This window comes from Marmota flaviventris, chromosome 1 (assembly GCF_047511675.1).
Source record: "Marmota flaviventris isolate mMarFla1 chromosome 1, mMarFla1.hap1, whole genome shotgun sequence".
NCBI classification, from domain to species: Eukaryota; Metazoa; Chordata; class Mammalia; order Rodentia; family Sciuridae; genus Marmota; species Marmota flaviventris.
This window is the reverse complement of record NC_092498.1, coordinates 23507133-23530121: the sequence shown is the minus strand read 5'-3', so window position 1 is coordinate 23530121 and position 22989 is coordinate 23507133. Positions and strand designations below refer to the sequence as shown.

Here is a 22989-nt window from a genome sequence, read left to right as displayed (position 1 = left end):
TGGTGAATTTCCATTGAACTCTGTTGTCCAATCTGGTAGCCATTCACCAACTGTGGCTATTTAAAATGTACCAGAATTAATTAAAAGTAAAAATTCATTTCCTCAGTCACACTAGCCACGTGTCAAGTGGCTAGTGGCTATGCTCTTAGATACTGTTGGTGTAGAACATTTCCATTGTCATAGAAAGTTCCATTACATGTGCCATAGAATTCTCAAGAATTCTTAACTGCTTCTCTCTCTTTCTCTCTCTCTCTCTTGCTCTCCCTCTCACTCTCATTCTTTCTCTCTCTCCCCCATCCCTAAACCAAGTACAGGGATAGTTGTTTTATTGTTAGTGACTTAAAATGATGCTTTTGAACAAGAAGATGCTGGGTGCTTTCGGTGACTAGTACCATACCCACTCTTCTTTTAAATCCCTGAGCTATTCTTTACCAGTACGTTCTTTTATTCCCATTGCCACTAAAGCTGCATGTTACTTGGGTGGGAAGAATAATTGCTTTCTTTTCTAGGTCCTTAAACCCTTTGCTAATGTTACTGTCTGGAGAGTTCCCAAAGCCAGGGTTCTAGGTGAGTTTGGCCCGTCTGAAGAGCTGACCCATGAAATAATGGAGTAGGGCAAGAGGGGTGGGGAGCAGGGCCTTCTATCAATAGAAAACCTCCCCTCTCTGCACACATGGCCAGTTAATTGGCCATTCTGGGAAAGTATGGATGGGGAGGGGGGTGCTTCTGAGAATCTCCGGTGATAGTTAAGTGGCCTTTTGTCTGCCCTCTGTGGAACAACTCTCTGTCTCTGTCTTTCCTGTGGATTTTCTGTTCGATTCATCATTTGCCATTCAGGCAGAATCTCTGCTTTGTCCTTCCAATATGATTGCCTTGTGTGCCGGCCTCTGCTTTATTCCTTCGACTCCCAGACCATAAAGGGGATCGTGTGGAGCAGAGGCGATGATTTGCCTAGGGAGAGGAGGCTGGGGAATCGGCCTGGCTCTCCCCATGTGGGAGCCACATGCTGGGTTCCCCAGGGTCTAATGCTCATTCTTGGGCCGCAGCCGCTGGCATTAGGTGCTGTGCTCTCCTGAGGCCTGGGCCGTGCCTGGGTGTGAAGAAAGTCCCTGAAGCTCCCTGGAGGAAGAAGCATGCTGGGTGTCCCCAGAGGAGGGACTGGCAGGCAGATACTCCTGGTCTTCAGCTTTATGCTGGCAGCAGCTTGGGGCCAAATGAATTTCACAGGGTAAGTGGCTGCTCCTTGGCAGGAGGAAGGGCTGACTGTGAGCCAGGGCACCCAGGTGTCAGTCCCAATGTGTGTTTGTGTGCTGGTGGAGGGGCTGTCCTGTTGGGACGGGATCAAGGCAGAAACATCAGGACTTTGGTTTCCATCCAGAACCTATATAGGGCTTCCACCTCCCCCTCTCCTGTTCCAGGGGGGCAGGCCACTCTGTAGCCTTCTCTACCCCTCTGTGTTTTCCAGAGACCAGGTTCTTCGAGTTCTGGCCAAAGATGAGGAGCAGCTTTCACTCCTCAGGGATCTGGAGGTCCTGAAGCCCCAGAAGGTGAGGACTGCCCTGGACTCAGGAACACCCCCACCTGAGCAGCTTGCAGCTAGGCTACCTGTCCTCCTCCCCCTTCCATACCTGCCCTCCTGAGGTCTCCACCAGTGATCACAAAACTGGAAAAATCAAATGTGGCTCCTCTTCAGGAAAGGTTGGGGACACTTGCCCACGAGGTTGGGTGGCCTAAAGACTGTAGCTTTCTTTTCCTCTGTCCTGGATGGGGGGAGGGGGGACGACGACTGCTGAGCAGATTCCCAAAGATAGCCGGAATGTCCTAAAGGCACATGGGAGGCACAGATGTCCCCAGTGGGATGCCATGCAGCATCAAGTGTGGACACATCTGCTTCTCGACTGAAATGGCTTAGCTTAACAAACCTGATTTTATTTGGGTTCATCCTCGTCAGGCCGAGCATTTGTTTCTGAGAACATTTGCCCTCTACAAGTTTTCAAGATGGGAAACATTTTCTTTGTCAATTATAATAGAAGGGTTTTTGTTGAGGGCTGTTGAAGCAATCATAGTTCTGGAAGTGGCCCAAAGCCCTTGCTCTTATATTTGTATGAGTGTCCCCCTCAATGAGGACTTATAACACTTTATATAAGTCCCTACATTTTACAAATTGAAAACCAGATGTAGGACATGGGGCCCCAGATTAAACCTCTCCTGCTTCTCCAGGGATCAGGAGTAGGGAGCACGAGGCCTCCCTCTTCTGACCTGGGTTCTTGTCCGTGTTACTGTCTCATGCTTAGGAATTCGGTGGGGCTCTGTGAATCCAAGCAAAGTTGCAATGGGTGAGAGAGGCTGGGATACAGAGGTGCTTGGAGGTAGGGAAAGAAACTTAGCAATGTGGGGATTTTGTTTATTGGTTCTGGTCTTTCTGGTCACCTGGGTTTTCCTTATGGAACTGGAGTCCTTTGAAATATTAGAGAAAACCATTTGGCTTTCAGGGCACCTACAGGATTGTGTAAAGACAGGCAACAAACACACCTGTTTTCATTTCCATTGTGAACAAGGTGGACTTCTGGCGTGGCCCAGCCAGACCCATCCTCCCCGTGGATATGAGAATTCCTTTCTCTGAACTGAATGACATCAAAGCTTATCTGGAGTCTCATGGCCTTGCTTACGGCGTCATGATAAAGGACATCCAGGTGAGGTCCCACCCTGGCACTGAGGCCAAGGTCTTACCTTCCCCATGGGTTTCTGGTTGGGGCCCATCACAGAGGAAAAACGTTCAGGCTGAAAGCTGACATTTTGCTTCCGGATCTCCATCTGCGTGTTTGTGAACATGCCATGGAAGGAATTAAATTGCACATTTCTCAGGGAAAATGTAAACCTTGGACAGAGTTCCCTGGGTGGGGAGTTCCCATAGTGGGTAAGGATGCTGTGGATGAGTCCTCTTAGGGAAGAATTGGCAGCTAACAGCAAAAAATGGAGACCACAGGAAACAGCTTAGGTCTTTTCCTAAACGCCTCTGATGGCTTCCTTTGTTTTTCTGATTGTCCCCCACTGTCCTCATTGTGTCTTAGCCATGCAATACCAGGGGGGATTCCTTTACTCCAGAGGAGCACTGTGAGCCCTGCCATTCATCCCCGCCGGCTGCATCTCTGTGCAGGGCTGTCTGTGTGGGCTTCTCTCCCAGGCAGGATTCTCCCAAAGGAACAGCTCTGGGTGAATGGATGCAGGCCAGACCTAGGATAGGGCAAAAGGAGCCCTCATCCCGGGCAGCCCTCAAACTCCCCGACCCCACTTGGTGCCGAACCTTTTAGCCACTCTTCTGAACTTGCAGGAAATTCTATTTCAACTGTTCTGTCTTCAAGGATTTCACTAAGCCTCTGAGCTGTACCCTTCTGCCCGTGCTTTACTGACTGCGTACCTGCGGAATTGTATCCACAGATTCATTCCCAGCCATGTTGTTCTGCACGGATCTTCTCGAGGACCCTGAGTGTGGGAACACGGAGCCTCCCAGAGCGCACACACTTGACACCGCATGCCAAGGGATAAACGCATTAAGCGGCATTCCTTTCCCATGCGAGCACAGGGCTGGGGCACTTGGGTCCATTCAAAGTCCTTTATCCCTCCTCAGGCACATCTGTTTCCCGCTCAACATGTGGGGGTGGGATGTTTCTCTAATTAAATCCCCCACAAACAAAATAGGGGAAACTTGCACAGACAAAAGAGGCTACCACATCAAAAGAAATAGAACTTAATTCCCATTTTTAGCTCATGCCTCTATTTTGAAGTTCGTGTTTCCCTGCTTCTGCCTCGCCCTGGGAACCCCGCGGCATTTGGCAAACAGATATGCAGAGGCTTGAAATTTTTTCTGTTGATTTTTGCACATCAGGGACAGTCCCAGAGTCACCTCCGAGTCTCCCCATTGCCCGCCTCTGGAGCTGGTCCTCTGTATTCTTCTCTGCCCCAGGCCCTATCCCCCTGGGGCTTTACATTCCCAGGAAAATGTCCCCTCACCCCATCTCTCTCCACCCTACCCAGCCTGGCAGGATTTTCATTCACCAACTCACTCTCTGCAAAGCATCACTCTCCCAATGCCATCCTTGAGGTCACTCTGTGGCTTAGAGGGTGCTGGGGGTGGGGAGAGGCTGGTTGATTTGTGGTGATGATGGTGATTTGTGGGGAGGGATCCAGGAGAGGACGGCTCAGAGGTGCTGACAGGACCGCAAGGGCTTTGCACCATTCAGGTTGTTGGCCACCAGATTTATTTCAGATAATGACACAAAAGCCTGATTTTTCTGTCTGTTCTGTGGATCATCTCAGCCCCAGCACTTGGCATAGGGTCCCCTACATAGTGAGCCCTCGGTAATTGTCTGCAGAATGAATTACTCTGTTGGCAGGTTCAGGACCGGCTTGGGCAGAGGGTCCTTATTGACACATTGTCTTTTGTCTCCCTGGCCCCCTCCCCTGGTACTCCTCTGGGTTCAGTCGCATGCATCTTTCCCCTCCCCCCCCCACCACTTAGTTGGGGCTTCAATCAATGTTAGTTGAATTAATGGATGTGAGGAGGAAAGGAAAAAGGAGAAGGTGTGTTGGGTGGCCAGGGCCAGGCTGAGAGGGAGCGTCAAAGTCCTTGCTGCAGGCTTAGGCTAGAGGCTCAGGAGATTTTTGAGGAATGAAAATTCTCCCCTTCCCCTGGCTCTGCTTGGGAAGGATGAGGTGGGCCTGTTCACTCCACCCAGAGACATAGAGATGCCTACTGTGTGCTGAGTATTGGGCAAGGTGCTGGAAATACGGAGATTTAAAAATCCAGCACTGTTTCCAGGGGAGCTGGAGAGCGTGGGGGATGGGAGGGAGGGAGTAAGCGGTGATTACAATGGAGTGGTTGGGAGCGCTGGAGTGAGAGCAGGTTGCCATGGGAGCAAATACAAGAGGCACTGCACGTCGCGGTGCTGAGAAGGCGGTAATTACTGTGTGGCTGAAGAGAAGGAAAGGGGGGCTGGGGAGAAGGGAGCCCCCACCCTGATTGCGGCTGAGGCTGGACCCCATCCTCCGCCCTGTGCAGAGGTCAGGATCTTCCCCACCCCCCCCCCCCGGAAAAATGGTGGGGGAGACTTCGGAGGGGCTTTGACACCATCAGATTTGCATTTCAGAAAAACCACTCTGACAGTGACAGTGTTGAGTCCGGGACAGGGCCAGGGAGAGACTGACAGGCAGGAGGGTGGTGAGGAAATTGCAGTGGGCCAGGCAAGAAATTATCTGATTCCGAGTGAGCTCTATTTGCATTTAATTTTTCTTCACCTCCTTGTTCCTTTCAGCCCTTGGTGTTTTTTTTTTTTTTTTTTCCTTAGGATGAGTCACCATGGAAAAGCTTCACTTGAGCAATCAGCTCTGTGGATTTTAATGGCTTTTTTCTGATTACAAAATTAATAAATATTCATGTTAGATAATTTGAAAAATAGGGGAAAAGCATAAGAAGAAAACAAAAATCACCCATGCTCTGACCATCTAGATGGGAATACAATTTAGTGTAAATATTGCCTCAGCAATTTCCTCCTCTCTCCTGGATCATTTCCATTAGCATACAAATGGAGAGTTATTTATCCCATCTTTAAAAATCCTCTCTTGATCCCATCCCTTGCCCCTCCAGCCATCACCCCAATTCTCTGCTTCTCCGTAGGGTAAAACTTCCAGAAATGTTGACTTTTTATACTTGTCCGGCCTCCTCATCCCCACCCGGATTGTTCCCCCTTATACACCAAAGCTGCCTCCCATAATGGCGCCCAGAACACTAGGTTCAGCTCAGTTGTCAGCTCTCAGGATTCATCACGACAGGCACATCTGGTCCAGCTGTTCCCTGCATCAGGCCTCTTCTCTGGGCTTCCAGAACACTGCTATGTCCTGGCTCCCTGGTTGTTCCTTTGTCCATAGTTGTCCTGTTTCCAGCTCTGTCCTTGGACTTCCCCTCCATTCCCTCATCCAGGATCATGGCATCACATCCCTTCAACCTCCTCCCTTATTACGTTTCAGCCAGTGCCTCTTCCTGAACTCCCCTGCTCACCATGTCCATTTGGTGCCCCATGAGCATCTCAGGTCCAAACCAAGCACCCCCAGCCCCACCTGCTCCTCCACAGCTGTCCTCAGCTCAGGAAACAATGTTATCATTCTTCCAGTCACTCAGGCAAGAAACTTAGTCACTGTTAATTGTGGTGGATTGGATGTGGGGTGTGAGAAAAGAACCAAGTCTTACTTCAAAAGTTCCCCTTCTTCTCACCCCCTTTCCCAACTCCCTATCTCCTCCCCCTGCTCCACTCTTTTCCTTGGCATTGAACACTGCATCTCGTTGTCTATAATCGACGTCTTTATCTCATTGGTGTTCTGCATTCCTTGCTAGACTGGAAGCTTTATGAGGCAGATGGTTTTCTTTGTTGGCTGCCATGTCTTTAGTGCCTAGCACATAGGATATGATCAACAAAAACATGTTTGCTGGAAGGAAGGGTTTCAAATGGGAAAATGCTGTTGGTTGGTGTGGGGGTGGGTGGCACTCTAAAAAAGGAGAGGGTGACAGTAGGGAGGATTACAGAAGGCAGGGAAGAAGGGACAATCATGGGCAAGACTCAGAGGGAGAATCAGAGTCTGACTATGTCAAGGGGGCAGGTTCACAAGAGGACCCAGGCTGTGCTGTTGGTGCTAACTCACCCAAATGACCAATAGTGGGACTATATGCCATCCAAACCTGACAGATGCCATATTTCCTCTGGAATCCAGATTTTCTAGTCCTTTTTTTTTTTGGCACTAAAGATTGATGTAGGGGTGCTCTACCACTGAGCTATACCCCAGCATTTTTATTTTTATTTTGAGACAGGGTCTTGCTAAGTTTTTGAGGCTAGCCTCAAATTTGTGATCCTCCTGCTTTAGTCTTCCGAGTAGCTGGGATTACAGGCATGCACCCACTTAGCCATGCCTTATAACGATCCATGACCCCAGGAATAATTATTGTCTTTGTTATCGTCCTCGGCATCTTCATCATAGCCAGCATTTGCTGGCATTGGCTACATGCCTAGCAACATATAGTAATCCTTCTAATCCTCATGAGAACAACTTTAAAGCATGTGCTAACATATGCAATAACATGATTCTTGTTTCATGAGGGGAAACTGAGGCACAAAAAGTTAATAATTTGCCAAAGTTAGCAATAGTGTCAGGGTCTAATCTGAGGCAGCCTGGATCTGGGACCTGTACTCTGCCCCTGCAGTTGGCTTCCTCGGCAGTAATGAGGTGTTTAAACTTTGTGATCAATGAAGTTGTGGGGTCCCTTTTAAAAACATCAGATCAGGAGCCCCTCCCCATGTATGTTGCCTGTGGACTGTTCAGGATGTTGGCCATGTAACAAATACAGGCCTAATTGAGAAAGTCAGGAACAGTCAGTGTGGAGCTCCCCACCAGGTCCCATGAGCTGCGGCCATTTACGTCTGGGGTCGGAGCTCTGTGACCGCGGTCTGCCTCAGTCTCTTCCTCTCCCCCATCTTGGGGGGTGCTGTTCTTTGCCTAGTGCCCCCATCCTCCCTTTCCTTGTCATAAGTTAGCTAACACCAAGCTATTACTGCCCCTGTCTGGTTATGGCTTCCAGGGAGGCAAATGGCTAATCTGCTGAGTTTCTTCTTTTTTTCCAGAGGAGTCTGACAGGGTTTTAACAGGCATCCTGAGCCTGTGGTAAGGCCACATTCTTAGCTCTCCTCTGTCTCATCCCCTTCCCTGGGCCCTAGGAAGGGAGCAAACATCTGTGCAGTTTTCAGGCCAGGGTAGATTAATGTTCCTGGAATTGGGGCCCAGCTGCCAGGACCTGAACATTCCCAACTCCTAAGAGGGTGTCACATCCATTCACAAGCCTGGGAGGGTGTTTAGAAAGCTATTTGCAGTTTGGTGCCGATTTCCATTTGCCTCCAAGCTGTTTTGTGGAACAAAGGATGACCTCCTGGGAGCTGTGTATGTTCCTGGCTGCAAACTGGGCCCTCTGGTCCTTTCCTCCTAGTTTCTTCTCCTGCCTTCCATATCCCGCACCCACCCCTTCATGCACTCCACCAGGCCCTTGGAGATTAGACCTCCAGGCCCCACAACTTCATTCCCATGAGGCCAGAGTGGGGACCAGGCTGCCCTGGCCCAGCTGCTGTCCCCCTTGCAGCTGCTCACCCAGCTGGTAGCACCAGTCCATAATGGTGGGCACACATCCGTCACGGTGGGCCTGCCCAGAGATGGGTGGATTTTCTGGGAAGAAGACACAGTCTCTTTGTTAGAGCTTCCCAGGGTGGTGCTCCTGAGTAGCCATTGAGAGCTCCTCCAGCCATGTCTAATTTAACCAGTAATCCCAGTTTTGCCCAACTGGGAACCCCAGACAAGCCAGCTCAGCTATAGAAAACAGCAATTACGTTGCCTAGCATGTGGTCAGTGCTCAAACATAAAGTAAAATGATCTCCAGGCACCAATTCCCAGGTCCTTTTGAAATCTCTGAACTTGAGAGAGCCATGAGCAAGTGGACAGGACCCTCAGAGCTGAGTGCGTCATTGGATAGCAGCTCATCTGTAGCAGGGGAGGAGGGGACCCTGTCTCTCAGCCCAGTGAAGACTTTGCTGCTGTTACCTCATATTAACCATTAGAGCTTTGGATTTGGATATTATTTATTCATTTAATAATTCTTACTTATTAATCTAATATAAGCACATGGCCAAAATGTAAAAAAATAGAGAAGAGAAAACAAATTGCTTGAAATCCTAATTTCTTCTTCTAACAGGCATTGTTAATATTCTGGTGGATTTTTTTTAAGTGTCTTATTTTCCTGTACTTGGGGTTACTTCATTTTTCATCATTAAAACAAAACAAAACAAAACACTTTTTAATTGTAAGAATAGTGTGATGCAGTTTTCAGCTGTTATTAACATTTTGCCCATTTGTGTTCTCTCTCCTCTCTTTCTGTATTCATACACACACACACACACACACACACACAGGTGCACACATATGTATATAAGTTATTGTTGCCCTTTAGTTTGGCTAGCTAGCCTAAGGAACCTGAGGCTAGGAAATAGAATAGCTCATTCTTTACTCACCTCTGCCACTTGTTAGCTTTGCCATTAAGTCTTGACACCTCTTCAATCTGCTTTATCTCTGAAACATACAGAGTTAATACCTGCCCTGGCATCTGGTCAAGTGAGATCATGGGAATAAAGATGCTTGGTAAACCAAAAGGCTCTGGTCCAAATCTAGGCATTGTCAAGACTCATTTGTGATCCAGAGCTGCAAACCAGGGGCACCTCTGGGTTGATGAGGATGTGATCAACACCCTCTGTGGCAGGCACTTCCCATAGGCACGTCAGTCAGTTCTGAATCCTGGGGTGACTTAGTCCCTGGGTACCAAGATAAGGGTATGAGTTTGGATGAAGGGCACCTGCCCATCTCACTGTGACCCAAGGTGGAAAAGTGTCCTGCCCATCTCACTGTGAACCAAGGTGGAAAAGTGTCCCGGGATGATATAGGTGATCTGAGCAGTGAATAGTCAACTCACCTGAATGTCCTCCCAGTGGTCAGTGGGAAGTGCCACATGAAGGTTGAGTGCCACCTCTAAACTGGTATGCAGGATGTTGTTTTTTTCTCACCTATGCTTGTGTTTATTTAAGAGGCGGTCAACATGGTGAATGAAAGACCGTTGACACTTTAGTGGTGATTTGGACTGGCCTTGTCATACCCGACTTTCCAAATGATTTGGATACCAGTCATTCATGCTACTTCCTGGGGGTAGAGTCAGTGTTGGGGGTCTGCTCCCCCTAGGGTCTCCCCAGGGTTCAGCTTGGGTTCTGATTCAACAGAATATTTATAAATGGAAAGAGTAGATGATGAGCATCTTTTCTAAAACTCCTTCCTATCCATTATTACATTTTATTCTGCGAGGTAACAAGGCATACATTGCTGTCCTAATTTTCAAGGTTAGAAAAACTAAAGCCAGCAAGTTCCACAGTGAGCTGGTGGCAGAGGCAGGCTTAAAACCCAGCTCCCCAGACACCTTGCCCCGTGCTCATTGGGAAGTAGCAGGGTGGATGGCGGTACCCGAGTCCCCAGCCTCCTCCTCACCACCTGCTGCAAGGTGCCCGCTCACAGTGGCTCATTTCCCTGTGTTGATGCTGTCTTTCTGTATGGCCGGTCCAGGCTGGGCTCAGGAGAGGCACAAGGACCTTCTCTGCCCTCCAGTGTATCTCTCATCTCTCAGGTGCTGCTGAACGAGGAGAGAGAAGCCATGGCGAGATCGCGCCGGCTGGAGCGCAGCACCAGTAGCTTCAGCTACTCCTCTTATCACACGCTGGAGGAGGTAGGCCTGCGGGTCCAGCTCTGGGCTCTCTCTTGCCTCTGGGCTCCTTGGATTCTCCAGACTCAGGCAGAGACCAATGAAGGTGCTGGAGTCTATGAAAAACTGTGAACTTGGGGAGTGAAGAGTAGATATTAGGTGAACATCTGTTGGGCAGTCAGCTTAAATGGGATCCAGAAGCCAGTTAGAGGGGACTACAGTTCAATAGGATGATCTTAAGCAGGCACAGAGCAGAGTAAAAGGGTCTATACTGGGCAGAACACTAAGGTCGGTGGAGGGTGCCTCCAGACCCTTTTCTCTGGCTAGGGATCAGGGATCTCTACCTTTCCATGAGCAGTCCTGGTGTTCAGGGGCACTGTGGGTATGGGTAATTGAGGGTATAAGGAGCAAGAAGCCAGTCATACTTGTAGAATCAAACAGAGTCACCTTGGAGAAAATTCATAATTACAGTGACAGCCAGCTAGAGCAAGTGTGACTGTCCTTAATTCTTAGAGCATCTTCAATTCCAGTTTTTAATCTGGATCCTTTTAGACTCTCAAAAGAGGTGGACAATGGAAAAGGGTGGTGGGATGGGGGGAGGAGACTATTCAGAGACATCTTGGGGTTCACCCTTCTCTTAAGTTAACTGACAGTCTGAGACTTCGTTCCTTTCAGATCTATAGCTGGATTGATAACTTCGTAGCCGAGAATTCAAATATCGTCTCCAAAATTCACATTGGCAACAGTTTTGAAAATCGGTCCATTCTTGTTCTGAAGGTAAAAGTTCTGTGTCAACTAGTGGACTCTTCAGTGACAGCCTCTAGCATAAGATGGAGCCTGTGTAGGTAGTGACTTGATGGGAGTTTTGGGGACAGGAAAGATGTGCATGTTCCTGTCTTTGGGTGACTCATAAGCTTTGAGATGTGGTATTCAGGGATCCACCCTTGTAGGTATGGGCAGGTGACAGTGCAGTGACCTTATCAGGAAGTAGTGGGAGGGTTGCTAAGGAGATGGAGCTGCAGAGTGGCCATTGTCACCTGGACTTGGGGTGGGAGTGTGGGTGAGTCAGTGTTCTTCCTGTTGCTTCAGTTGCTTTATCTGTTAAGTGGGAAAAGAGATACAGTAAGGGCTCATCTGACAATGCTCAAAGTCATCTGGCTCAGATAGCTCCATGAACAGGTCTGAGTCTCTGGGGAAGCCTCCCAGCCCTTCACAGGGGCCACTGGAACAGTGCTTGAGCAAATTTGGCAACTGCAGTCCCTTTGATCATGAAGGAAGCAGCATAGGTGAGTGCAGAGTCCAGTGGAAAATAGTTCTTAGGGCATATCCCCAAGGGCACCAGATGCACGGGCCATGCAGGGCACTTGATGTCAGTGGTCAGGAAGGACAAGAGCTACTGCTCTCAACAATGTTCTGCTGGACATTTCTGAACAGCAATGTGGCCTCGTCTCACCTGGCCCTAGACTTCACCTGTTTCTGCTTCCACCCCTGACCTGGCGCTGCCCCAGACTCTGTAATGTGGTCTGAGACCTTGCTTTTCAAAGTGTGGTCCTTGCACAGCAGCGTCCACATCACCTGGAAGACTGCATTTTGTAAATGCTGACCCTCAGACCCTCCCCAGACCTATGGAATCAGAATCCTCATTTGAGTTTTCCCTGTCTCTAACCTTCACTTCCTGCTCTTCTCCCCTGGTGAGCCACTTAGGCGAGCCCACCCGGGCCCATAGACCAACCACAATGAGTTTATTGCCCATGTCTCCAACTCTGGCCCCTCTCCCAATCCTACAGACTCCTAGAGACTGGGTCACTGAACACACCCCTCAGGCATCCCACAGGCACCACAGATGCACATATGTATCTAAAATCTAAGCATATCATGTCCCCTTCTTTCCCTTACCCATTTTATCTGCCATCCCTTCACCACCCCTCTCTGCCCCCACCCCTCCACAAACACACAGACAGTGGCTTCCACTGAAATTGCCACTATCATTTTTTTTTCTCTCTCTCTCTCTCTCTTTTTTTTTTTTTTTTTTTTTTTGGTGGTCCTGGGGATTGAACCCAGGGCCTTGTACATACAAGGCAAGCACCCTACCAACTGAGCTACAGCCCACTGCTCTCAGTTTCTGATACCACCCTGGGGGATACATGTGCCCATTAAAGTTTGAGAAGCATTAGTCTTAAGACGCCCTCAATTCAGGGAAATTCTATGCTTCTGGATCACTTTGCCCTCCAAGAGGCCCACTGTGTAGCCAAAGACCCCCATACATGTGCACTTCATAGGCCATGGGCTCCATGGGCACACGCTCAGGTGGGTGCACCCCAACTCCTGCCCAGGCTGGCATATGGCACCATCCCAGGCAGTGAAGTTATATCAGGGGCCTCCTTCCAGGAAGCCCCAAGATGACACCGTACTTGTCTTTGGTCAAACCTCCTTAAACCTCGTTTGGGGCCTGGTTCTTTATCCCAGTTCAGCACTGGAGGTTCTCGGCGCCCTGCCATCTGGATTGACACTGGGATTCACTCCAGGGAGTGGATCACCCATGCCACTGGCATCTGGATTGCCAAGAAGGTCAGCAGGGACCTGCAGCCAAAGTGGAGCTGGAGCTGGGGTGGAGCTGGAGCAAGGTGGAGATGGGGGTTGGGGCTGGGGGAGCTTTAACGGTCCCTCTAGTTGAAAAAGTAGACTCAGTCACTTTGAATTCCAGTGCTCTATCCCCATCCCCTTTGAAATACCTAGTATGTGCTCTGGCCTCTTGGAACACAGAGCCCATCTCTACTCTGTCTTCCAGTTGTTTCAAATTTAAGACTGGTTCTGTGTGAGGATGTGCTTGATGACCTGATGCCATCTCCACTTGTAGCTGCTGGCTGGACAGATGTCCTGTTCTGCCTCTGAGGAGAGCCCAGCAGGGCCTCCCATCCCTCACCCTTTCTTGCAGATTGTCATTGAATTTGGCAAAAATGGCCTCCTGACAAACATACTGAAAGCCATGGACATCTTCATAGAGCTTGTCACCAACCCTGATGGGTTTGCTTTTTCTCATAGCATGGTGAGGGCACCTGGGGAGTGTGGAGGAGGGGTCAGCCCTGGAGGAACCAGGGAAAAGTCACTGCGGCCTCTGGAGGCGGCCTCTTCAGGGTACCATAGCTCTGACTTCTTGCCCTTCAACCTCCTGACCAAGAAAGGTCACCACTGGTGACCTGTGATCAGTCCTTTCCCCAAACCTGATTTCAAGCACGCATCCTCGTCTGCAGTCTTGGCCCAGCCCCAGGCCAGCCCCACCTTGTTCTGGAGTTCTTCCCTTTGCTCCTTCCTGCCCCACCAGACTGCCCTTCATGGGCCAGAATGTCAGCACACCCATCCCTGGGAGTGGGCCCAGTGAATGGGGTCACCTGATCTGGGCTTTCTCAGAACCGCTTGTGGCGGAAGAACAAGTCCAGCAGACCTGGCATCTTCTGCATCGGCGTGGATCTCAACAGGAACTGGAAGTCAGGCTTTGGAGGTATGGAGATCTGTGGTCCTGGGCAGGGCTGGAGGAAGGAGTTGTTGGTCTCCCACACAGTCAGATTGTGTTGACTCATAACTTGAGGGGCAGGGCTATTGGAATTTGCTAATGTGCATCAGTCACGGTCAGGGACAGGCAAGGACATACCTAAGATTGACCATGGAATGGGGAAGAAGTTGTACATGTGTGTCAAATGAATACCTAGGCCAAGCTTTCATGGGGACATTGAAAGGAGCCTCTATCTCCTAAAGGAGGATGAACTGCAAGGTCAAATCCCAACATGGCAGAAAATAACCTAAGGAGGTTTCATCCGTTGTTCAAAATCCAGAGTTTACAGTGTTCCCCAAGTGTCCCTGGCTTCTCTCTAGAGGGAACACAGCACAAGGTCATGCTTCTGAACCCATTGTCCAAGAGCTGAGACTCACCCCTTGGGGAGATCAGAGAAGTAGTTCAATATAGAATGAACCAAGTCCTTATCATCCTTGCCTACTCAAGCCTAGTTTTCTTTTCTTTTTTAAGCCTAGTTTTTATTCTTGAGCCATTATTTTGTGACTCTGCTGGCAGGCTGGTGGGCTGGTGCCTACCTGCAGGCTGTGTGGACCCCACTGCTGGGTGGGCAACTTTCTCCCAAGTTTCATGGTTTTCTTCCTTGACTGTCTCTCTCTCACCATGCCATGAGCGCACGGACTAGATGAGGAAACTGGGTTCTCCAGAAAGCCAAGAGACAGTACATGGACCCCGGAAATGCAGCAGAATGATGGGTGGGATGCTGGGGACAGCCGGGACAGCCTCCAGCACATACACAGTCCTTAGTCCCCAGATACGGTGTCCACATTCCACTATTGTGCAGGGTGGGTTTGGCTCCACAGGGGACAGTTCTATTACTGTTGATAAGCAGATCTCTAGGCTGGTGGCCAAACCAATGATGTAGACCATTTTAGATCTGGATGTCCATTGTCCTGAAAATCTAGCTTCTTAGGGGTCTGTTCTCATTGAAAATTAAGGTAGTTCTGAAGCACTGGGAGTGAGGCCTCTAACTCTCCTGGTAGATGTTGCCTAGGGGGTCTGAGCTCTGCATGTAACCACTGCTGTAAAGGAACACAACCATGTAAAATTAGATGTTTCCTTCTCCAAATGACCAGATGCTTGCCCTGGATGGACATCCATGGGAGCCCCACTGAACTACTAGTTGGGCTACCCCAGGATCAATGCCCGCAGATCCTGGGGTAGCCCAGCTAGTAGAAAGACAAATTACCTCTTAAAGAAAATAACTTTTGTGGGCTTCTCTTATAGGAAAAAAAATCTGTATATATACAATGTAAAAAAACAATTAGGGAGAAAGAAACCCAGAGGGGCCAAAAAGCTCCCATAATCCCACTACCCAAAGATTACTGCTTTTAATAATTTACCATGTCCTTCCAGAGATTTCCCCTTGCTACAAATTACATTTTAGAGAAGGAAAAATAAATAGCTAATGAATCCATTAGCAGGTACTTGTGAAACAGGAAGGCTCAGAGGACCTTGACTGTGAACGTCAGAGAGGCAGGCAGCTAATTCCCATTTGGTCAGGGGAAGATTAGTTTATTCTGCTTAGCTCGAACCAGAACTAATGGCCTGAAGTGTTTCTCCATATTTGGGCAAAGCCACCTGGTCGTTGGCAGGGGAACTGCTTTCCCTGCGTGGGCTGCAAACACAGACAAAGCTCTCAGCCCGTCCCGCTCGGCTCATCTGTTGGTATTTGTCATTCGTCAAGTGGAGCAGGTGCAGAAGCTGCAGGCAGACACAACAAACAGGGCCACTGTTAGCCAGCCTGGGGGCTGCCTCGCACCCCCTTGCTCTCTGCAGATATGTCCCTTTCTACCTGAGGTCCCCTATCCCAGGCCAGGACCAGCCAACCAAGAGGTGATGAGCTCCCCAGTGACAGAACGGTCTCTGGGCTGCCTGTGACCAGAATTAGCAAGTTTCTGAGTTGGTGACTCAGGTGGGAAGATTTTGTTTATGGCTTTATTATTGCCTTAATTTAATTGCTGCATCATGGGTTGTCTGGAGACTGTGCACTTTTGGAGAGGATCAATTTGTTGCATTCCTAGATCCTCATTTGAACTGGTCCTTGGGCCACCACGCTGGCCCTGGGGGCAAGAGGGGCGCTCTGGCATCTTCATGAGGCTTCAGAAGTTGGGGGGATCCCTAGCCTCTGAACCAGGCTTGAAGGCAGCTATTTTCGGGAAGAAAAAGGATAGGGGACCTGGGATGGCTCCTTGTCCATGAGACTGTAACCCACAAATCTTGACCAGCCTGGTTCAGCCCTCCACAATGTGGCTTTTGGTGAGGAGCACAGAGGAGTGGAAGAGGAAGGAAGGATGAGGGAGCAAAGAATCTAGGAGGAGATGGGAACAAATTAAAACTGTCAAAAAATATATGGGGGGGGGAGGGGAGGGTACAGCTCTTCTTTGTCATCTCCCCTAAGTAGGTCCCCAAGAAGAATTCCCAAAGACTTCTTGCATCTGTGCTTCCCAGTTCAGATTCAGGCAAATATGGGAATCTGCTTTCTTTTCCTGGCCCCCCAAGTCCATGGAGCTCCTGGGGCCATGTCTGGGGCAAAGCTTGAGCAGACACTAGGTCTGAGCCCTCAACACCAGTGAAGCCAAGAAAGAGCAGCTGAAGGTGAAGCTGAGATTGGGGCAGAAACCCAGAGTTTCTCCTAGATGCATCTTCTGAGGCAGGCCTGCCTTTCCAATGGAACCACAGTCAGGTCTTACCTAAAGGACAAGCCAAGGGGGCTCCTTCAGTTTATAGAGTTGCTGGGTCACGATGTGGCTACATGCTCTGATGTATGAGACCAGAGTATGCAGCAATAACAAACACCCCTTCAAATCTTAGTAGCTTACTCTGAAGTAAGAGTTTGTTTTGCATGAGCACAAAGTCTAATGTAGGCAGATGATTTCCATTAGCAGTTTTCATTCAGTGGTAACAGAGGGACACAGGATGCTGCTTCTTTCTAGAATGTTTTGCTCCTAACCAGAAGTGACACATCATTTTTGCTCAAGTTTTCGTTGTTCAGAAGTAGTCACATGACCTCAACCAAACTGCAGAGGAAACTGGGAGATATGAGGGAGCATGTGGGTGTTTTGTGAGAACTGTCTCTGCCACAACCGGGAATACCAACCCTTTGGATGATTTTATTTTACTTCCAGGAAATGGTTCTAACAGCAACCCCTGCTCAGAGACTTATCATGGGCCCTCACCACAGTCAGAGCCAGAGGTGGCCGCCATTGTGAACTTTATCACAAAACATGGGAACTTCAAAGTTCTGATCTCCATCCACAGTTACTCTCAGATGCTCATGTACCCTTATGGCCACTCTATGGAGTCTGTTTCAAATGAGAAGGAGCTGGTAAGATTGAGCTTGGGGGAGGAAGAGGTCCCTCCTCCAGGAAAATCCATATCTGGCATATTCCCAGGGGTACTGGCTCTCCTGAAACAACAGTCTGGATCAATGTACCCTGTGGTAGGGAGGAGGGGGAGCTTGTTCTCATTCAAGTTCAAAGCTGGAGGTGCTGTGCTACCTTCTCACAAGAGCTATCTGCATGATCAACTTCTGGGACTCCTCAATCCATGCTTCTCACCACTGCTGAGGGTGCTGGGGTGTGTGGGGAGCCACTCTGAGCCCTAGCCTCTCACCCTCTGGCCGCCATCTTGCAGCACAGTCTTGCACAGGATGCAGTGAAGGCCCTGTACCAGGTGCACGGGATCCAGTACATTTTTGGCAGCATCAGCGCCACCCTCTGTGAGTGAGCCTCCCTGGCTACTGCCCTAGATGCCACATCCACCTGGGGATCAGGCAGGTGCAGGCTCTGGGCTGCCTGGCAGATCTGGTCAGCCACAGGGTAGTACTGTTAGAGCTAGCTGGGCCGCTCAGAGCTGCCTTCCACATCGGGAGAGAAGGGTGGACCATGGTGCCCAGGCAGCTGCAGCAGCAATGCACATCTCTCAGTGCCTGGCTTACAGCAAAGTTCCCTCAGGGGAAAGATGGTCTGCTGGCCTCTGGGGGCTTTCCTTTTGCAGGGGGAGAGATGGGCTGGGTAGGCAGGGTGTGGCCCAGGAGGAGGCCTGGGCCTAGAAGCTTAGTGTGGTCTGGGCTGGCTGGGGATTTGGTTCCCAGGGCCCACTTTCAACTCAGGATTCTTTTGTCCCCTGTGACCATACTCTCTCCTTCCTTTTGGGGGCACTTGTTGGCCCTTTGGTTTGCAGACGTGGCCAGTGGGATCACTGTGGACTGGGCCTACGACAATGGCATTAAGTATGCCTTCAGTTTCGAGCTCCGGGACACAGGGCGCTATGGTTTTCTGCTGCCAGCCACACAGATCGTCCCCACGGCCCAGGAGACGTGGATGGCAATACTGACCATCATGAAGCATGCCCTGCATCACCCCTACTAGCAGCACTACTGGAGCCAGAGCAGGTGGGGTTCACCCTCCTCCCCAAGGCCTGGGACTCCTGAAACCCAAGTTATATATATCCCCTCCCTGCACCCTCTCCCAGATCCCTAGGAAATAAATGCAAGTTTAAACAGGCTTCCCTGTCTCTAGTATTGGTTGCTACCCTTTTGGGTTCAGCATTAAATAGGGGACAGAGAGTTGCTTATGCCTAGGGACACTTCTTCACGCCACTGCTACCTTCAGGAACACGAGGGACTTGCAGGTTGCATCATTTCTTATTTTGGAGTGTTCTCAGAGCCCAAAATTGAGACCTCAACCCTGGGAAGCTGCTAAAATACACATTGTCTCAGCAGTATTAACATTTTAACATGATGTGGAGGGAAAATGTTTGATCTAAAGGAGAGGATCTATAAAGATGGCATTTCTGGGCCCTTGAGGAAGAAGTGGGTCCAGACAGGCATCCTCCGCCTGCTTCATTCCCCATAAAGAAGAGAAGGCAGGTGCGTATTTCAGAGGTGCCCACTCAGAGGATCCCACTAACCACATAGCCCAATATGAACAAGTCGCTGGTTTGTGACCATGGAACAATTACTCCAGGCCAAGTCATGTGTGAAGGCACATTTCTACAAGAAAATTAAAGGTTCATGAGAACCTGATGGGGTGCCTTCACCCATCCCCAGCTTTCCTTCTACCTTGACCTTCCCTTACCATGGGGGAACTGGGATAGTGGGTCTCCCTGCTCTGCTACTAGGGGAGGCAGAGACTCCCCAGAAGCAAGAAAATGAAGAGCTGAATGGGGTTGAGAGTATCTTGAGATAGAAACTCTAGTCTTGAGAGTAAGACCTCCATTTGCAAGAACCAGGCTCTCTGTGTATGTGTGTATGCACACAGGTGAGAGAAAAGAACTGTGGATGGTCATGAACCAGTCCTTGGAGAACAGGGACAAAAGCAGAAAGAATTAAGAAGTGCCCCCGCCCTTTCCCTAGCCTGTAAAAGGAGAAGCAGTTGGGCTGGTTGGCAGGAGGAGGCAGTCTGAGATGATCAAACCTCAGGCAAGGCCCATATCCATGATGGCGTCTGAGCAGCAGATCAATAAGCGACTGAGGGAGGGGCTGCACAAACGTTAGAGGCATATGGGCTGAGTGCACCACAGTGGTGCGGCTGTTAGGAGCTCTGAGCAAAGAACTCGGGTCTCAGGTGGGGAGGCCTATGGTAGAGGCAAGAAGGCCAAGTCCAAGGGCCACGCAGCCAGCTGCCACGATGACACAATGGGCACTGGCTAGGCATCTGAATGCCCAGGACGGGCTCTGCTGTGGGGAAGCCCCAAGGAAGGCAGGGGACTTAGTCCCTGAAGAACCTGGACAATCTGCAGGGGAAAAGCCAGCCACAGAGGAGGGGAAAATCCTGATTCTGGTTAAAATCTTCCACAAGGCTGAGGGAGACCAAGGGTTTTGTTTTTAAAGCTGGAAGTAAGATGGATTTTCCAACCTGAAGTTTTCTGCCGTCTTGAGAAAAATTAATACAAAATATAGATAAAGTTGAATTCTATCTTTACACACTGGAGTGTGAGATTATAACTTCTTTTATGACCTCTATACAAATTTTATATATATTATATATATATATATATATATATATATATATATATATATATATATATACACACACACACACACACATACATAGATATCTATCTATCTATATATATCTATATATATCTATATATCTAAAGGATTGATTGAACCCCGGGGGGCGGGGGGAGGGTGTTTTACCATTGAGCCACACCCCGATCCCTTTTTTATATTTTTATTTAGAGACAGGATCTCTCTGAGTTGCTTAAGGCCTCACTAAGTTGCTAAGGCTGGCTTTGAACTCATGATCCTCCAGCCACAGCCTCCTGAGCTGCTGGGATTATAGGCATTAGCCACCACAGCCAGCTTACACAAATATTTGTATTGTATCCTCATGGAGGTGGGGTATTACAGGTATTAATAAGCTCATTTTTTGAGATAAGAAAAGCAAGAAGTGAAGAAGTTTTAAAGGTCATACAGATAGAAAGTTGAGGACAATTTGAACTTGGATTTTTCTAACTCCAAAACCACAATGTCACTGTTTGTCCACATGTGGCCTGTGGTCTGCCTGCAGCAGAGAGCATGGAAAGCTGTTTAACGTGGTGGTATTTGGGTTCTATCCCCCAGATGACACAGGTTGTCTGAGGTGGGGCCCGGTGACTCTCTTGCCCAGTTGGGGAAGCCCTAGCTTAGAGGCAGGAGTATTTGGGCTCTGATGGTCTTCCTTAGAGCCATGGACATGGTAATTTCTTTTCCAACACCTACTGTGTCCCAACATGGTTCTCACGACATTATGCGATTCTGCACAGGGCCTTCTCTTAGCTGTAAGAGGGGACTATGAATGTCTCTATTTTCTAAGCAGAAGCACAGGCCCCCAAGAGCTTGGCAGATGAAGGGCACATGGTTCCCCACCTGCCTCCAGACCCTGAAGCTGACTCTCCCCCAGGCCCCTCAGGACTACTGGGAACTGGATTTTGCAGCCCGGTTGGCTAGATCTCTAGGCAGACGATGAGCACACAAAAGTTGGAGCTGACGCTGCTTTTCAGACGGAGGTCTTTTTATAAGGCAACAGCATCTTTGAAATCCCCCCATGGCTTGAAATGAAACCCCTCCAAGGAGCTGCAGGACCCCCCCGTCTTCCTCTCCCCCCTTGTCTCAATAACTTGCTCACCAGCTCCAACCCCAGTAGCATCCTCCCTGCTTCCTTCAGCACCAAAGCTGCTTCCCAGCCCCAGGCCTGGGCCTGTGCTGCTGCTCCTCATCTGGAACCTTCTTTCTCCCACTCTTCCCCTTCAAGTCCTAGGACCACCCACTGGGAGCAGACATCCTAGTAGCCCCAGGCACACAGAAGAGACTCAATGTTTGTTGAAGGACGGTTTCTCCTCCTCAGTCTCATATAAGTTTTTCTCTATGTGACAGAAATCCGCCTCACTATGGCTTAACCCATTAGGGGTTTTATTTTTGTCATGTAGCAAGAAGTCCTCCGCAGTGGACTGGCTTGGTGATTCCTTCATGCACGGGGACCCAAACCTTTCTAAATTATTCTGCTTTGCCTTCTCCTATACATGTGTCTAGCAATGTCGCATAAACCTTAACAATGGGGTCAAGTCCTGAGAAAGGTGTCATTAAGTGATGTTATCATGTGCAAACATCCTAGAGTGTATTTAAACAAACCTAGGTGACTTTTACATACATACGCTACTGCGTGTGTGTGTGTGTGTGTGTGTGTGTGTGTGTATGCATGCGCAGTAGCCTATCAACTCCTAGGGCAGTAATGAACACAACAAGAGATTAAGTCAGGCACAAAAGAAAATGATGCAATCCAGAGATTCAGGAACAGCTGCTCCTGGTATAAAAGTCACACTGTTTTACAGTAAACTTTTTTTTTTTAAAGTAGGAGTATGTTCTAAAATAATAATCAGAAGTAGAGTGTAGTAAATACAGAAACCATTAGCATAGTCATTGACTGTCTTGATCAGTATTATTACTCCACATAATTGTCTGTGCTCTACTTGTACAGGTCTGGCAGCTGGTAGGTTTGTTACATCAGTGCAAACCCAGGAGCAATGCGGTATACCACAGCCACATTACAATGGCTACATGTCACTAAGCAAAAGAAAAATTTTCAGCTCATTATAATCTTATGGGACCCCTGTCATTGGTGGTTGGCCTCAACGTCACTGTGCAGCACATTTCTTGTATTTTGACAGGTTGCAAGATGGCTGCTGTACCGTCATCGTAAGACTAAATTCCAAGCAGGAAGAGCAAGGGGGAGAACACGAGCCAGCTGACTAGGCTGGTCCAAAGACTTCAATGTATATGTTATTGGTTGAACTGTGTCATGTGGCCACACCCAGCTCCAAGGGAGGCTGAGAAATTGCTGTACAGCTGGGCAAATTGCTGCCCCCAAATAAAAGTGGAGTCCTATTGTTAAGGAGGAAGGGGAGAACAGATGTTGGGAAGGCAGTCAACAGAGCCTGCGACATCTTTTCTGAGGGGCAGGGAAAATCTGAAGGGCCTCTTGCTGTAGGTAATCATGAAGCCATAGAACTTTGCAGATGTTGTAGACCAATCTTCTAATTTTGCAGTTATAAAGATTGGAGCTTCTGGTTAATGAAATTTGCACAAGGCCTGTGTGACTGTAATGGCTGAGAGAGGAGTAGAGCCAGGTTCATGCCCAGTTCTGGCTCATTGCTGCTTCCCCCAGGACTGAGGAGCCACACAGTAGCCTATATGTTATCTCCTCAGCAAACCAAAGGAGATAATAATGCCTGGGAGTTTAAGTGTATGAAACTAAACCTCAAGACTTAGGCATGTAAGAGTTAGAAAAATTATAGAAGAATTTTTCTATGTTTTATAAAACCTGAAATTTTTTTTTTTTTATTTTCTTAAGTATATAATGCTAAATAGGAGCTCAGTTTTTCTTCATTCAGTATGGTGTTTTTTTTTCCCTCCCAACAACCACTCTTTTTAGGTATGTTTTTTCATCCTTTTCACTGGTAAAATTTATGAGCATTTATTTAAAAGAAAAAAAACACTGGAAAATCTAAAGAGAGAAAGAGCGATTATACATATGGAAACCCATAAAGAACCACAGCAAATGTGCTGCGGTTATTGCTTTCTTAAGAAAACAAACCAACCAGGCAGTTT

The 22989-nt window shown here is 48.7% G+C and overlaps 1 protein-coding gene across 1 annotated transcript; it reads left to right on the top strand.

Moving 5' to 3' along the window:
* Positions 1 to 1190: 1190 nt before the first annotated feature.
* Positions 1191 to 18233, top strand: LOC114104140 (carboxypeptidase A5). The gene is made up of 10 exons (XM_027950155.2): positions 1191 to 1228; positions 1466 to 1547; positions 2559 to 2693; positions 10253 to 10351; positions 11003 to 11104; positions 12794 to 12895; positions 13263 to 13373; positions 13736 to 13826; positions 17024 to 17223; positions 18081 to 18233. Exons 1-10 carry the CDS (start codon positions 1191 to 1193, stop codon positions 18231 to 18233), a joined length of 1113 nt encoding a protein of 370 aa, XP_027805956.2.
* The last annotated feature ends 4756 nt before the right edge of the window (positions 18234 to 22989 follow it).

What these genes read in the sequence shown, in the direction of transcription:
- LOC114104140 (XM_027950155.2), top strand. Translation starts at nt 1,191, where the DNA reads ATGCTGGCAGCAGCTTGGGGCCAAATGAATTTCACAGG. An exon ending in GGCCAAATGAATTTCACAGG is followed by an intron (nt 1,229 to 1,465) that starts GTAAGTGGCTGC and finishes TGTGTTTTCCAG; the next exon opens with AGACCAGGTTCTTCGAGTTC. An exon ending in GGTCCATTCTTGTTCTGAAG is followed by an intron (nt 11,105 to 12,793) that starts GTAAAAGTTCTG and finishes TCTTTATCCCAG; the next exon opens with TTCAGCACTGGAGGTTCTCG.